Source organism: Salmo salar, chromosome 24 (assembly GCF_965601325.2).
Source record: "Salmo salar chromosome 24, fSalSal1, whole genome shotgun sequence".
NCBI classification, from domain to species: Eukaryota; Metazoa; Chordata; class Actinopteri; order Salmoniformes; family Salmonidae; genus Salmo; species Salmo salar.
The window spans coordinates 24,073,979-24,086,590 of NC_138314.1; the positions used below are offsets into that span (position 1 = coordinate 24,073,979).

Sequence of the window (12,612 nt, forward strand, 5' to 3'; positions counted from 1 at the left end):
TGGGATGGCTATGGCTAAGAGGTTAAACTACACTCCCCGCCTCACTGCACTACAGCACAGGACAACAGTAAGAACAAATCCACATTCAGTCTTTTCTGTTGATTTTGCTAGTTAGTTCATTACAATAGTACTGCCACTTACTTGAACAACAAAGTGATCTATAAGTTGTACAACAAAGTGCAAAATAGCTACCAACATACCAAAGATCAACACGTAGTTACATAATGATATCATAACCTATGGTGGTGGTTTTTCCGTTACTACAGTGTTTTATATGGCGATATACCTTGTCCATCATGGCAAAAATACGGTCCACTCTCTTCTCAGGTGTATTCTCTTCTTCTGGTAACTCTACAGTGTTCCCCTGGAATACAAAGGCAAATATACTGTCAATATACATGTCAATGTATTTTGTAGGGGCAGCAGGTAGCCTAGTGGTTAAAGTGTTGGGCCAGTAACCAAAAGGTTGCTAGATCGAATCCCTGAGCTGACAAGGTTAAAAACAAAATCTGTTGTTCTGCACAAGGCAGTTAACCCAATGTTCCTAGGCTGTCATTGTAAATAAGAATTTGTTCTTAACTGACTTGCACAGTTAAATGTAAAACACTGTATGTGCATGCTACCATTTCTCTTTGACATTGGAACATTTTAGCATTGTATAACTTACCACCATCAGATATATGGCATCTACGATGTTTAACATCTCGTCTCGTGTGATGTAGCCATCGTTATCAAGATCATACAGTTTGAAAGCCCCTGTAAAGACAGCAAAAAAACATGGTGAATGCCCAGTACTGACTGTAAATAAAGTTGTTTTGAGATTGTGCAGACGGGGATCGATGAGTGTATGTAGCCTTTATTTTGTACTAATGTATTGTATGCTTGCCAATCAGATTGAAAATGAGTGGCTGTGTGTGGGGGAGTGGAGTAGGATGAGGGTTTTGAGATGGAATGAACCCCTGCATAGTCAGAACCATTTCCCCAAATATTCAAACCCAGGGCTCACACAGTAGGCAACATAATTTAGCTTAATGCGCTACCATGCCTAACTATCTCTTATTTGTTGTCTTCTGTGAGCCTGTTAAGCTCTTTGTTTTGTTCATGCATAACAATAGGATCACAAAGAGCCAGGTCCTGTCACTGAAGTGTCAAAGTGCATCAGGGGGTCACTGCCTAATGTGAAGGGGTCATCTCTCCTTACATCTGAGCTTCTCGTCCAGCGTCCCCCGAGAGGTCACCGACAGGGCCTGGATGAACTCAGAGAACTCTATGCGTCCGTCCTATTCAATGACAGAGAGAACAAGAGAGAGAGAGAGAGAGAGAGAGAGAGAGAGAAAGAGGGGTAGGGAAGTCAGACAGGCAGAGAGAGAGAGCGAGAGAAAGAGAGAGGGGGGGACAGACAGGCAGCAAGAGAAAGAGAGAGAGAGAGGGAGAGGGGGGATAATAGAGATAGAGAGGCAGAGAGAGAGAGAGAGAGAGGCAGAGAGAGAGAGAGAGAGAGAGAGAGAGACAATGAATATCTTCTTTCACACTAACACCCCAATACACTTTGTTTGGTCTACTGCTGAAAAATGGGACAGACTTGTGCTCCGTGTCCGCTGCTATTTCTGCACTGCACCTGGCTCTCCGCCCGAGGCTAAAGCATGTCATCGCTGGTCATTAGAGAGATGGATGCATGCTGCACGATATTTTGACATTTATTACACACTCATAGAACCATTGTACACTGCTCAAAAAAATAAAGGGAACACTTAAACAACACAATATAACTCCAAGTCAATCACACTTCTGTGAAATCAAATTGTCCACTTAGGAAGCAACACTGATTGACAATAAATTTCACATGCTGTTGTGCAAATGGAATAGACAACAGGTGGAAATTATAGGCAATTAGCAAGACACCCCCAATAAAGGAGTGGTTCTGCAGGTGGGGACCACAGACCACTTCTCAGTTCCTATGCTTCCTGGCTGATGTTTTGGTCACTTTTGAATGCTGGCGGTGCTTTCACTCTAGTGGTAGCATGAAACGGAGTCTACAACCCACACAAGTGGCTCAGGTAGTGCAGCTCATCCAGGATGGCACATCAATGCGAGCTGTGGCAAGAAGGTTTGCTGTGTCTGTCAGCGTAGTGTCCAGAGCATGGAGGCGCTACCAGGAGACAGGCCAATACATCAGGAGACGTGGAGGAGGCCGTAGGAGGGCAACAACCCAGCAGCAGGACCGCTACCTCCGCCTTTGTGCAAGGAGGAGCAGGAGGAGCACTGCCAGAGCCCTGCAAAATGACCTCCAGCAGGCCACAAATGTGCATGTGTCTGCTCAAACGGTCAGAAACAGACTCCATGAGGGTGGTATGAGGGCCCGATGTCCACAGGTGGGGGTTGTGCTTACAGCCCAACACCGTGCAGGACGTTTGGCATTTGCCAGAGAACACCAACATTGGCAAATTCGCCACTGGCGCCCTGTGCTCTTCACAGATGAAAGCAGGTTCACACTGAGCACGTGACAGACGTGACAGAGTCTGGAGACGCCGTGGAGAACATTCTGCTGCCTGCAACATCCTCCAGCATGAACGGTTTGGCGGTGGGTCAGTCATGGTGTGGGGTGGCATTTCTTTGGGGGGCCGCACAGCCCTCCATGTGCTCGCCAGAGGTAGCCTGACTGCCATTAGGTACCGAGATGAGATCCTCAGACCCCTTGTGAGACCATATGCTGGTGCGGTTGGCCCTTGGTTCCTCCTAATGCAAGACAATGCTAGACCTCATGTGGCTGGAGTGTGTCAGCAGTTCCTGCAAGAGGAAGGCGTTGATGCTATGGACTGGCCCGCCCGTTCCCCAGACCTGAATCCAATTGAGCACATCTGGGACATCATGTCTCGCTCCATCCACCAACGCCACGTTGCACCACAGACTGTCCAGGAGTTGGCAGATGCTTTAGTCCATGTCTGGGAGGAGATCCCTCAGGAGACCATCCGCCACCTCATCAGGAGCATGCCCAGGCATTGTAGGGAGGTCATACAGGCACGTGGAGGCCACACACACTACTGAGCCTCATTTTTGACTTGTTTTAAGGACATTACATCAAAGTTGGATCAGCCTGTAGTGTGGTTTTCCACTTTAATTTTGAGTGTGACTCCAAATCCAGACCTCCATGGGTTGATAAATTGGATTTCCATTGATTATTTTTGTGTGATTTTGTTGTCAGCACATTCAACTATGTAAAGAAAAAAGTATTTAATAAGATTATTTATTTCATTCAGATCTAGGATGTGTTGTTTAAGTGTTCCCTTTATTTTTTTGAGCAGTATATATTAGAGCCAAATAAGTTTCACAGCTTTCACATCGATTATACATCTGAAATGGACATCACAGGTTTCTCCCTCTGTCCTATAGGGTAAAGCATTCTCCAGATAGTTTATTTCGCTCCAGCTTTCTTGGATTCCCTCACAGCATCCTGCCACAGCACTCGGAAGAATTTCCAATTACCTTCCAAAAATTGGGGGCAAATCGGTGGCCTGCAGCTTACTGCTGCAAGGGTTCAATTTGTGCAGTACATGGAAATGTCTGCCTAAAAGAGATAGTGGTCAAGTATAAAATGGAATCATAAAGCAGCACTAACAAAGACAGACTGGCTGCAAATTCAGCTCTCTTGATGAAGTTCTGAAATCAAAGCTCATTCAGCTCTACCAGACTTGCACTAATGTATTCTTTAATAGTGCATAGTATTTTGCTATTCCTGCTCTAAAGCAGCATATCTATGACAGGAGCTGCTCCTGGTAAAGCCTGAGAATTGACACCTTGAATAGGATAGTAACCCTGAGAAGAAGTTCCCCACTGCTCCTATTCAGAGAGTGACCCCACTATTAAGACCAATGTGTTCTCTAACAACAGGGTGCTTAGCACAAATGAAGCCCATAAATAAAGAGCAGAACCAGTGTGTGTGTGATCTCCATGGAACAAAGCCCATTACCCACAGGCTATGGCTGCCAGGGGTCATCAGCCAGCCTGGAAGAGCTGTTCTTAACAACACATAGTCCATTTCCCTTTCATTTTTAGGCACCTCTAACCTGTGCTTTGTCAACCCGTTTCACCTCAGATTGGCCCCACAGAAGGGACTCCTTTCCGTGCTCGGATTCCACCTCTGATTAGAGACCATTACACTGCACTACCAGTACCATGACTAGACACTACAAGTACCATGACTAGACACTACCAGCACCATGACTAGACACTACCAGCACCATGACTAGACACTACCAGTACCATGACCAGACACTACCAGTACCATGACCAGACACTACCAGTACCATGACTAGACACTACCAGTACCATGACTAGACACTACCAGTACCATGACCAGACACTACCAGTACCATGACTAGACACTACCAGTAACATGACCAGACACTACCAGTAAATTGACTAGATACGACCAGTACCATGACCAGACACTACCAGTACCATGACTAGACACTACCAGTACCATGACCAGACACTACCAGTACCATGACTAGACACTAACAGTACCATGACTAGACACTACCAGTACCATGACTAGACACTACCAGTACCATGACTAGACACTACCAGTACTATGACCAGACACTACCAGTACCATGACTAGACACTACCAGTACCATGACCAGACACTACCAGTACCATGACTAGACACTACCAGTACCATGACTAGACACTACCAGTACCATGACCAGACACTACCAGTAACATGACCAGACACTACCAGTACCATGACCAGACACTACCAGTACCATGACTAGACACTACCAGTACCATGACCAGACACTACCAGTACCATGACTAGACACGACCATACCAGTACCATGACCAGACACTACCAGTACCATGACTAGACACTACCAGTACCATGACCAGACACTACCAGTACCATGACTAGACACTACCAGTACCATGACTAGACACTACCAGTACCATGACTAGACACTACCAGTAAATTGACTAGATACGACCAGTACCATGACTAGACACTACCAGTACCATGACTAGACACTACCAGTACCATGACCAGACACTACCAGTACCATGACTAGACACTACCAGTACCATGACCAGACACTACCAGTACCATGACTAGACACTACCAGTACCATGACCAGACACTACCAGTACCATGACTAGACACGACCATACCAGTACCATGACTAGACACTACCAGTACCATGACCAGACACTACCAGTACCATGACTAGACACTACCAGTACCATGACTAGACACTACCAGTACCATGACCAGACACTACCAGTACCATGACTAGACACTACCAGTAAATTGACTAGATACGACCAGTACCATGACTAGACACTACCAGTACCATGACTAGACACTACCAGTACCATGACTAGACACGACCAGTACCATGACTAGACACTACCAGTACCATGATTAGACACTACCAGTACCATGACTAGACACGACCAGTACCATGACCAGACACTACCAGTAAATTGACTAGATACGACCAGTACCATGACTAGACACTACCAGTACCATGACTAGACACGACCAGTACCATGACTAGACACTACCAGTACCATGATCAGACACTACAAGTACCATGACTAGACACTACAAGTACCATGACCAGACACTACCAGTACCATGAATAGACACTACAAGTACCATGACTAGACACTAACAGTACCATGACTAGACACTACCAGTACCATGACCAGACACTACCAGTACCATGACCAGACACTACCAGTACCATGACTAGACACTACCAGTACCATGACTAGACACTACCAGTACCATGACTAGACACTAACAGTACCATGACTAGACACTACCAGTACCATGACTAGACACTACCAGTACCATGACTAGACACTAACAGTACCATGACTAGACACTAACAGTACCATGACTAGACACTACCAGTACCATGACCAGACACTACCAGTACCATGACTAGACACTAACAGTACCATGACCAGACACTACCAGTACCATGACTAGACACTACCAGTACCATGACTAGACACTACCAGTACCATGACTAGACACTACCAGTACCATGACTAGACACTACCAGTACCATGACTAGACACTACCAGTACCATGACCAGACACTACCAGTACCATGACCAGACACTACCAGTACCATGACTAGACACTACCAGTACCATGACTAGACACTACCAGTACCATGACCAGACACTACCAGTACCATGACCAGACACTACCAGTACCATGACCAGACACTACCAGTACCATGACTAGACACTACCAGTACCATGACTAGACACTACCAGTACCATGACTAGACACTACCAGTACCATGACTAGACACTACCAGTACCAACCAGAGACAGCACCCTTAACCTTTTTACTATATGTTACCGTTTGTTTACTAACATTGCAGTGACTTTGAAATTGTAATTAAAATCACAGAAAAAGCACATGTACTTGTGGAGGAACAAATGAAGGAATCAACAATCAAGAACCTTGTTTTCATCAAAGACGTTGAAGACAAAAGAAGCAAACTTGGTGGGGTCACCAAAAGGGAAGAACTGCTTGTAGATGTTCTGAAAGCCCACAGCATCCAGCTGACCACTTGGACAGTCCTTTATAAAGCCTTTGTACCTGAAGGACATGATGATGATGAGAGGGGAAGGCAAAGAGAACACAAGAGAAGGTTAACAGGATAAGGATACAATTAGCCTATTGAATATAATATGAAAATGTGTTCAATGCTTCAGATACAGCTATTCACATGCAATCAGCATTTATCTAGTATAAAACAGCATGCTGTATCAAAAAGTTCGACCCAAAGCTATTTGTCTTGCTAGCAGATAAGACAATGTCTCTAATCCAAAGAAGAAGCAGAGGGAGTTTAATTCAAATTACTTTCTTGTCTCCTTCTGCTAATGTGCATAAATGATAGATCAATCTGTGAACTTCTAGCCTCTGGAGATGATACATCCAGAATGACATAACATCACAGTTAAATACAAAACCATGTTTCATATCCAATTTCCCAGTCAATCAAACGTAGACAGTCTCGTTGTACAACTCAATAAAGAAACTGTTATCAGTCGAATAACAAGCCTTTAATGGGTCTGTACAGAGGCAGGGAGGGAAAGGGAGAGGGAGAGAATGAATCAGAGATGAGTATGCTAGTTTAAGGAGATGATAAGTGTAGTTTTCTCTCTCCATATCTTTCTCTGGTTAAGGCATGGGGGTACTTATCAGTCTGGAGGACAAACATGTGCATCCATATGACGTCTGAACCAATGTTAGACAGTGATGTTCAGAGGTGGACAACTCTTCTGTGAGTTCCCATAACCTCCTATGTCTCTGTGTGATTGACCACAGACACAGACTGGTCCTGATGAGGATCTGCTGTAATGAAGGCCAGACTGAGAGTCATGGACGATGAAGCCCAGGACAGATCCTGTGCTTCATTCAGTCCTTCCTTTGGCTCCTTACTCTGAAACTCATACTTTTAATCTGCCCAACAGACAAAACACACTCCTCCATGGCCGGGAATAGGAGACAGTCAGACACAGGGAATATCTGAAGATAGGCTGAGAAAAGTTTGAAGAGAAGACCATAAACCCCTCCATTTGCATATCCAGATGTGGAGATATGCAGAGAAATGAAAACCCAGCGAAGAACAATGAGGAATCAAGTCTAATTGCCGTTCAGTGTGCAGGCAATACAAAGCACATCATAATCCCAAAATGACCCATTTCAAGTGAGATAGATTTCGTCTGACTCATTTGTGAATTTTCCATTGTATCTGTAAAAAGGAAATCTTCTCAGTAGATTCATTGGGGAACTTATGCAAAAAAAACTGTTCATGCAAAAACTCACAGCCCTCTAGATTTAATCAGTTGGTTAGCAGCCATTGACTACTAATTGGACATTAAGCAGGATGATCCCTATCTAACTAAACTAAATGTGGAGCAGCTCTTTCTAGTTTGATGTGGCCCTGTCTAACTCAGTAGCATATGTGGAGTTGTGCATGGACACATATAGTCTAGCCTAGTGTAACGGATGCCCTGCTGCCTGCTTAGCGAGTACCGCTTCCTCCTGATTCGGCGTATACAGAGGCTTGAACCCAGTACCTCTGCTTTGCTTCTTACCAGTCGGCACAGCCGAAAAGCTAGCTATTCAGTGACACAAGTGGGGACACTTCAGACTCAGGAGTAAGTTTCGCACATCCCCATGTGATAGATTCACCCACCAAACTTAATCCACAACGGCCCCATTTGGGCTGAGTGCAACTGCAGATCCAAATCACAGCACCATGTGTAACGGATGTCACGTTGCCAGCTTAGCGAGTACCGCTTCCTCCAGATTCGGTTCATACCGAGGTTCCAACTCATGGGACCTCTGCCTTGCTAGCAGACGTGACCGCCCTCCCGGAGTCTTACCAGTCGACGCCACCAAAAAGTTAGCTATTCGGTGGCGCAAGTGGGGACATTTCAGGCTGAGGAGTGAGCTTCACACATCCCCATGTGGTACACTAGGTCCCAGGCCATTCAGGATAATTGTATTTATTCACATAGAGATAGCCTACACCAGTAGACCAGTGCAATAATGTCACAATTAGCGAGCCAACATGACTGGCAGCTTTCTACCAACATACTGTCATCGGTCATCATGGTGGATGGCTATATTTTCCCTGTTTCCCTGTTGTTGTCCAGTTGACAGGGATACTTGGCTCTGTCCCTATGTTATTGATTGCAGGTGAGCACTAAGCATACTAATGACATTTCCCCCTGAATATATTAGCATATAATTAATAAGGAGGAGACTTTTAATGCACAGCACCGACATTTATCTAACCCCGCTAATTCTTCCATGTCTGTCGGTGGCTCCTCCACTAATTACACACCACCTGACATTTCCCCTGTTTAAACTATCTCTCATCCTTCACACTCAGCCATGGTGATTGCGGCTGATCTTCAAGTGGGGAGTCATGCAAAGTTTCCGTAAAATAATGTATGGGAGGGTGACTGAGCTGGCTGCAGTGCCCAGCCAAGGGGTTATTCTGCCCCAGTGCACCCAGGCAGCCCCTGAGACTGGTCAGTTCTGTAGCCCCGTGCTGGAGAAGCCCGCCAAGCATTGTCTTTATGCTGCTGCTGTGTGTGGATGTGCCCTTGCTCACTGGCCCTATCAGAGGGCCAAGCACATCAATACACTGACTGGCTGGCTCACGAGGCACTGACTCCTCTCCCTATCGTACAGTCAGGATCAGGTTTTGACACAAAGCCAAGGCCGATGAAATAGCGTTAAAGACCTGGCATGTGAGATGGATAGGGAAAGGCAGCATTGGCACGTGATATAGGTTACTGTAAATCATAATTCATTGTTTAGGCTAGATCTAGCCTGGGGTGAGATGTATTCAACTCCTTTCCACCACTCATTTACTACAAGAATAAAAACAGAGGCATTTGCAGTGTGGAATAAGGATCCAGTAGGCTCAGCCAGCTACATCATCATTTTGCTTTGAGATTTGTGTTTTATAGCGTTACATGGCAGAGGACATGACCCAATTCCCTGTGCGCTTCAAATTGTAAAAAACTGTGAGGGGGAAAGCCATGCATGCAAAGACAAAGAGTACCTATAAATACTCACATCCTCAACAATAGCACCAATACTTGACCCTGTAGGAAAAAGTCATTCTATTTTCAGAACTCATCTGTCTCCAAGGCAATGTGTGAAAAAATAACTTTAGCCTCAAACGCAGTAGCACTACGCAATCTATTAGTGATGGGGTGTAACGGTTGTCTTCATAAATGGACCAAGGCGCAGCAGGTATGTGAATACTCATATTTAATCACAAATAAGGAGTAAAGCATCCACTTAACAACACAATAAAGGTGACAACAGCAACAGTTCTGCAGGCTATAAACGCAGTGCAAAAACAACCACCCACAACCCCAAAGAAAAACACACACACCTATATAGGACTTCCAATCAAAGGCAACTCAACACACCTGCCTTCAATTGGAAGTCCCAATCAACAATACAAACATTCCCATACACAAAACTGCCACGTCCTGACCCCAAAACTAAAACAATAGCTCCATCTGCTGGTCAGGACGTGACAGTACCCCCCCCCCTCAAGGTGCAGACCCCGGAATGCACCTACCAACAGAAAACACCAACAAAAACACCATAAACAATAACCCCTAAACAATAAGGGAGGGAAGGGAGGGTGGCTGCCGTCACCGACGGCACTGTGCTACACCCTCCCTCCCCAACCCACCTATCCTGGAGGTGGCTCAGGTGCAGGACGTGGACCTCGCTCCACCTTCGGCGTCGGCCACTTTGGTGGCGCCGATAGCTGCGCCGGGCAGACGGGCCACTCGGGCTGACCCTGGCAGACGGACCACTCGGGCTGGGTCGGAAGACATGCGGGCCACTCGGGCTGGACCGGAGGGCAGGAGGACCACTCGGGCTGGACCGGAGGGCAGGAGGGCCACTCGGGCTGGACCGGAGGGCAGGAGGGCCACTCGGGCTGGATCGGAGGGCAGGAGGGCCACTTGGGCTGGACCGGAGGGCAGGAGGGCCACTCGGGCTGGACCGGAAGGCAGGAGGGCCACTCGGGCTGGGCCGGAGGGCAGGAGGGCCACTCGGGCTGGGCCGGAGGGCAGGAGGGCCACTCGGGCTGGACCGGAGGGCAGGAGGGCCACTCGGGCTGGACCGGAGGACAGGAGGGCCACTCGGGCTGGACCGGAGGACAGGAGGGCCACTCGGGCTGGACCGGAGGACAGGAGGGCCACTCGGGCTGGACCGGAGGACAGAAGGGCCACTCTGGCAGATCCTGACAGGCAAGGCACCCTGGCAGATCCGGGCAGGCGGGCACCTCTGGCAGAACCGGGCAGTCTGGCCACTCTGGCACAACCGGGCAGTCTGGCCACTCTGGCACAACCGGGCAGTCTGGCCACTCTGGCACAACCGGGCAGTCTGGCCACTCTGGCACAACCGGGCAGTCGGGCCACTCTGGCACAACCGGGCAGTCGGGCCACTCTGGCACAACCGGGCAGTCGGGCCACTCTGGCAGGACCGGGCAGTCGGGCCACTCTGGCAGAACCGGGCAGTCGGGCCACTCTGGCAGCTCCGGGCAGTCGGGCCACTCTGGCGGCTTCTGACTAGCGGGCGGCTCTGGCGGCTCCTGACTAGCGGGCGGCTCTGGCGACTCCTGACTGGCGGGCGGCTCTGGTGACTCCGACTGGCGGGCGGCTCTGGTGACTCCTGACTGGCGGGCGGCTCTGGCGACTCCTGACTGGCGGGCGGCTCTGGCGACTCCTGACTGGCGGGCGGCTCTGGCGACTTACGACTGGCGGGCGGCTCTGGCGACTTACGACTGGCGGGCAGCTCTGGTGACTGTTGACTGGCGGGCAGCTCTGGTGACTGTTGACTGGCGGGCAGCTCTGGTGACTGTTGACTGGCGGGCAGCTCTGGTGACTGTTGACTGGCGGGCAGCTCTGGTGACTGTTGACTGGCGGGCAGCTCTGGTGACTGTTGACTGGCGGGCAGCTCTGGCGACTGTTGACTGGCGGGCAGCTCTGGCGACTGTTGACTGGCGGGCAGCTCTGGCGACTTACGACTGGCGAGGCTGGGCTGACACACTAGACTCCTGATGCGTGGGGCTGGTATTGGACGTGCCAGCCTGGAGACACGCACCTCCATGCTAGTGCGTCTAGCGGGAAACACCGGACCGAAAGGGCGCACTGGCGGTCTTGAGTGCAAGGTTGGCATCACCCCTTCCGGCCCGATGCTCACCTTGCCCTGGCACCTGCGGGGCGCTGGTACCGGGCGGACTGGGCTGTGCGTCCGTGTAGGCGAGATGGTGCGTACCTCAGCGTAACATGGCGCCCTCCACCTCATACGCACCTCCCTGTAGTCACGGGTAGCTGGCTTACGGCTCTTCCCTGGCCTGGCCAAGCTACCCCCGTGCCCCCCCAAATGTTTTTATTGGGGGTGCCTCTCGGGTTTCCTAAGCTCCCTTAACTTGTCCTCCCAGAATTGTCTTTCGTCCTGCCAGGTCCATTCCTTACGTTCCTCCTGGCGCTGCTCCTTCCTCTTCCGCTGCTTGGTCCTGGTTTGGTGGGTGGTTCTGTAACAGTTGTCTTCATAAATGGACCAAGGCGCAGCAGGTATGTGAATACTCATATTTAATCACAAATAAGGAGTAAAGCATCCACTTAACAACACAATAAAGGTGACAACAGCAACAGTTCTGCAGGCTATAAACGCAGTGCAAAAACAATCACCCACAACCCAAAAGAAAAACACACACACCTATATAGGACTTCCAATCAAAGGCAACTCAACACACCTGCCTTCAATTGGAAGTCCCAATCAACAATACAAACATTCCCATACACAAAACTGCCACGTCCTGACCCCAAAACTAAAACAATAGCTCCATCTGCTGGTCAGGACGTGACATGGGGGGGGGTTACATATATCGCAATACTATAGTTGGATGATTTTATATCAATATTTGACCCCAAGTACTGATTGAAAAAATACATAAAATATATATTTTATGCTATTGTAGTAGCGTTAGCTGGCGCTAGTCAGCAGTACCTGCGCCAAAACTCTGGTATTTT

General features: G+C 48.4%; 1 protein-coding gene across 1 annotated transcript in view; it reads right to left on the reverse strand.

The window, feature by feature from the left end:
- The window catches only part of ncs1b (neuronal calcium sensor 1b), a 32,974-nt gene that overhangs the window by 5,122 nt on the left and 15,240 nt on the right, over positions 1–12,612 (reverse strand). Inside the window, exons 3-6 of the mRNA XM_014171850.3 lie at positions 6,484–6,622; positions 1,202–1,280; positions 668–756; positions 287–364 (exon numbers count right to left, since the gene is read on the reverse strand). Coding sequence (XP_014027325.1) covers positions 287–364; positions 668–756; positions 1,202–1,280; positions 6,484–6,622 — 385 coding nt within the window. The remainder of the gene's footprint in view (positions 1–286; positions 365–667; positions 757–1,201; positions 1,281–6,483; positions 6,623–12,612) is intronic.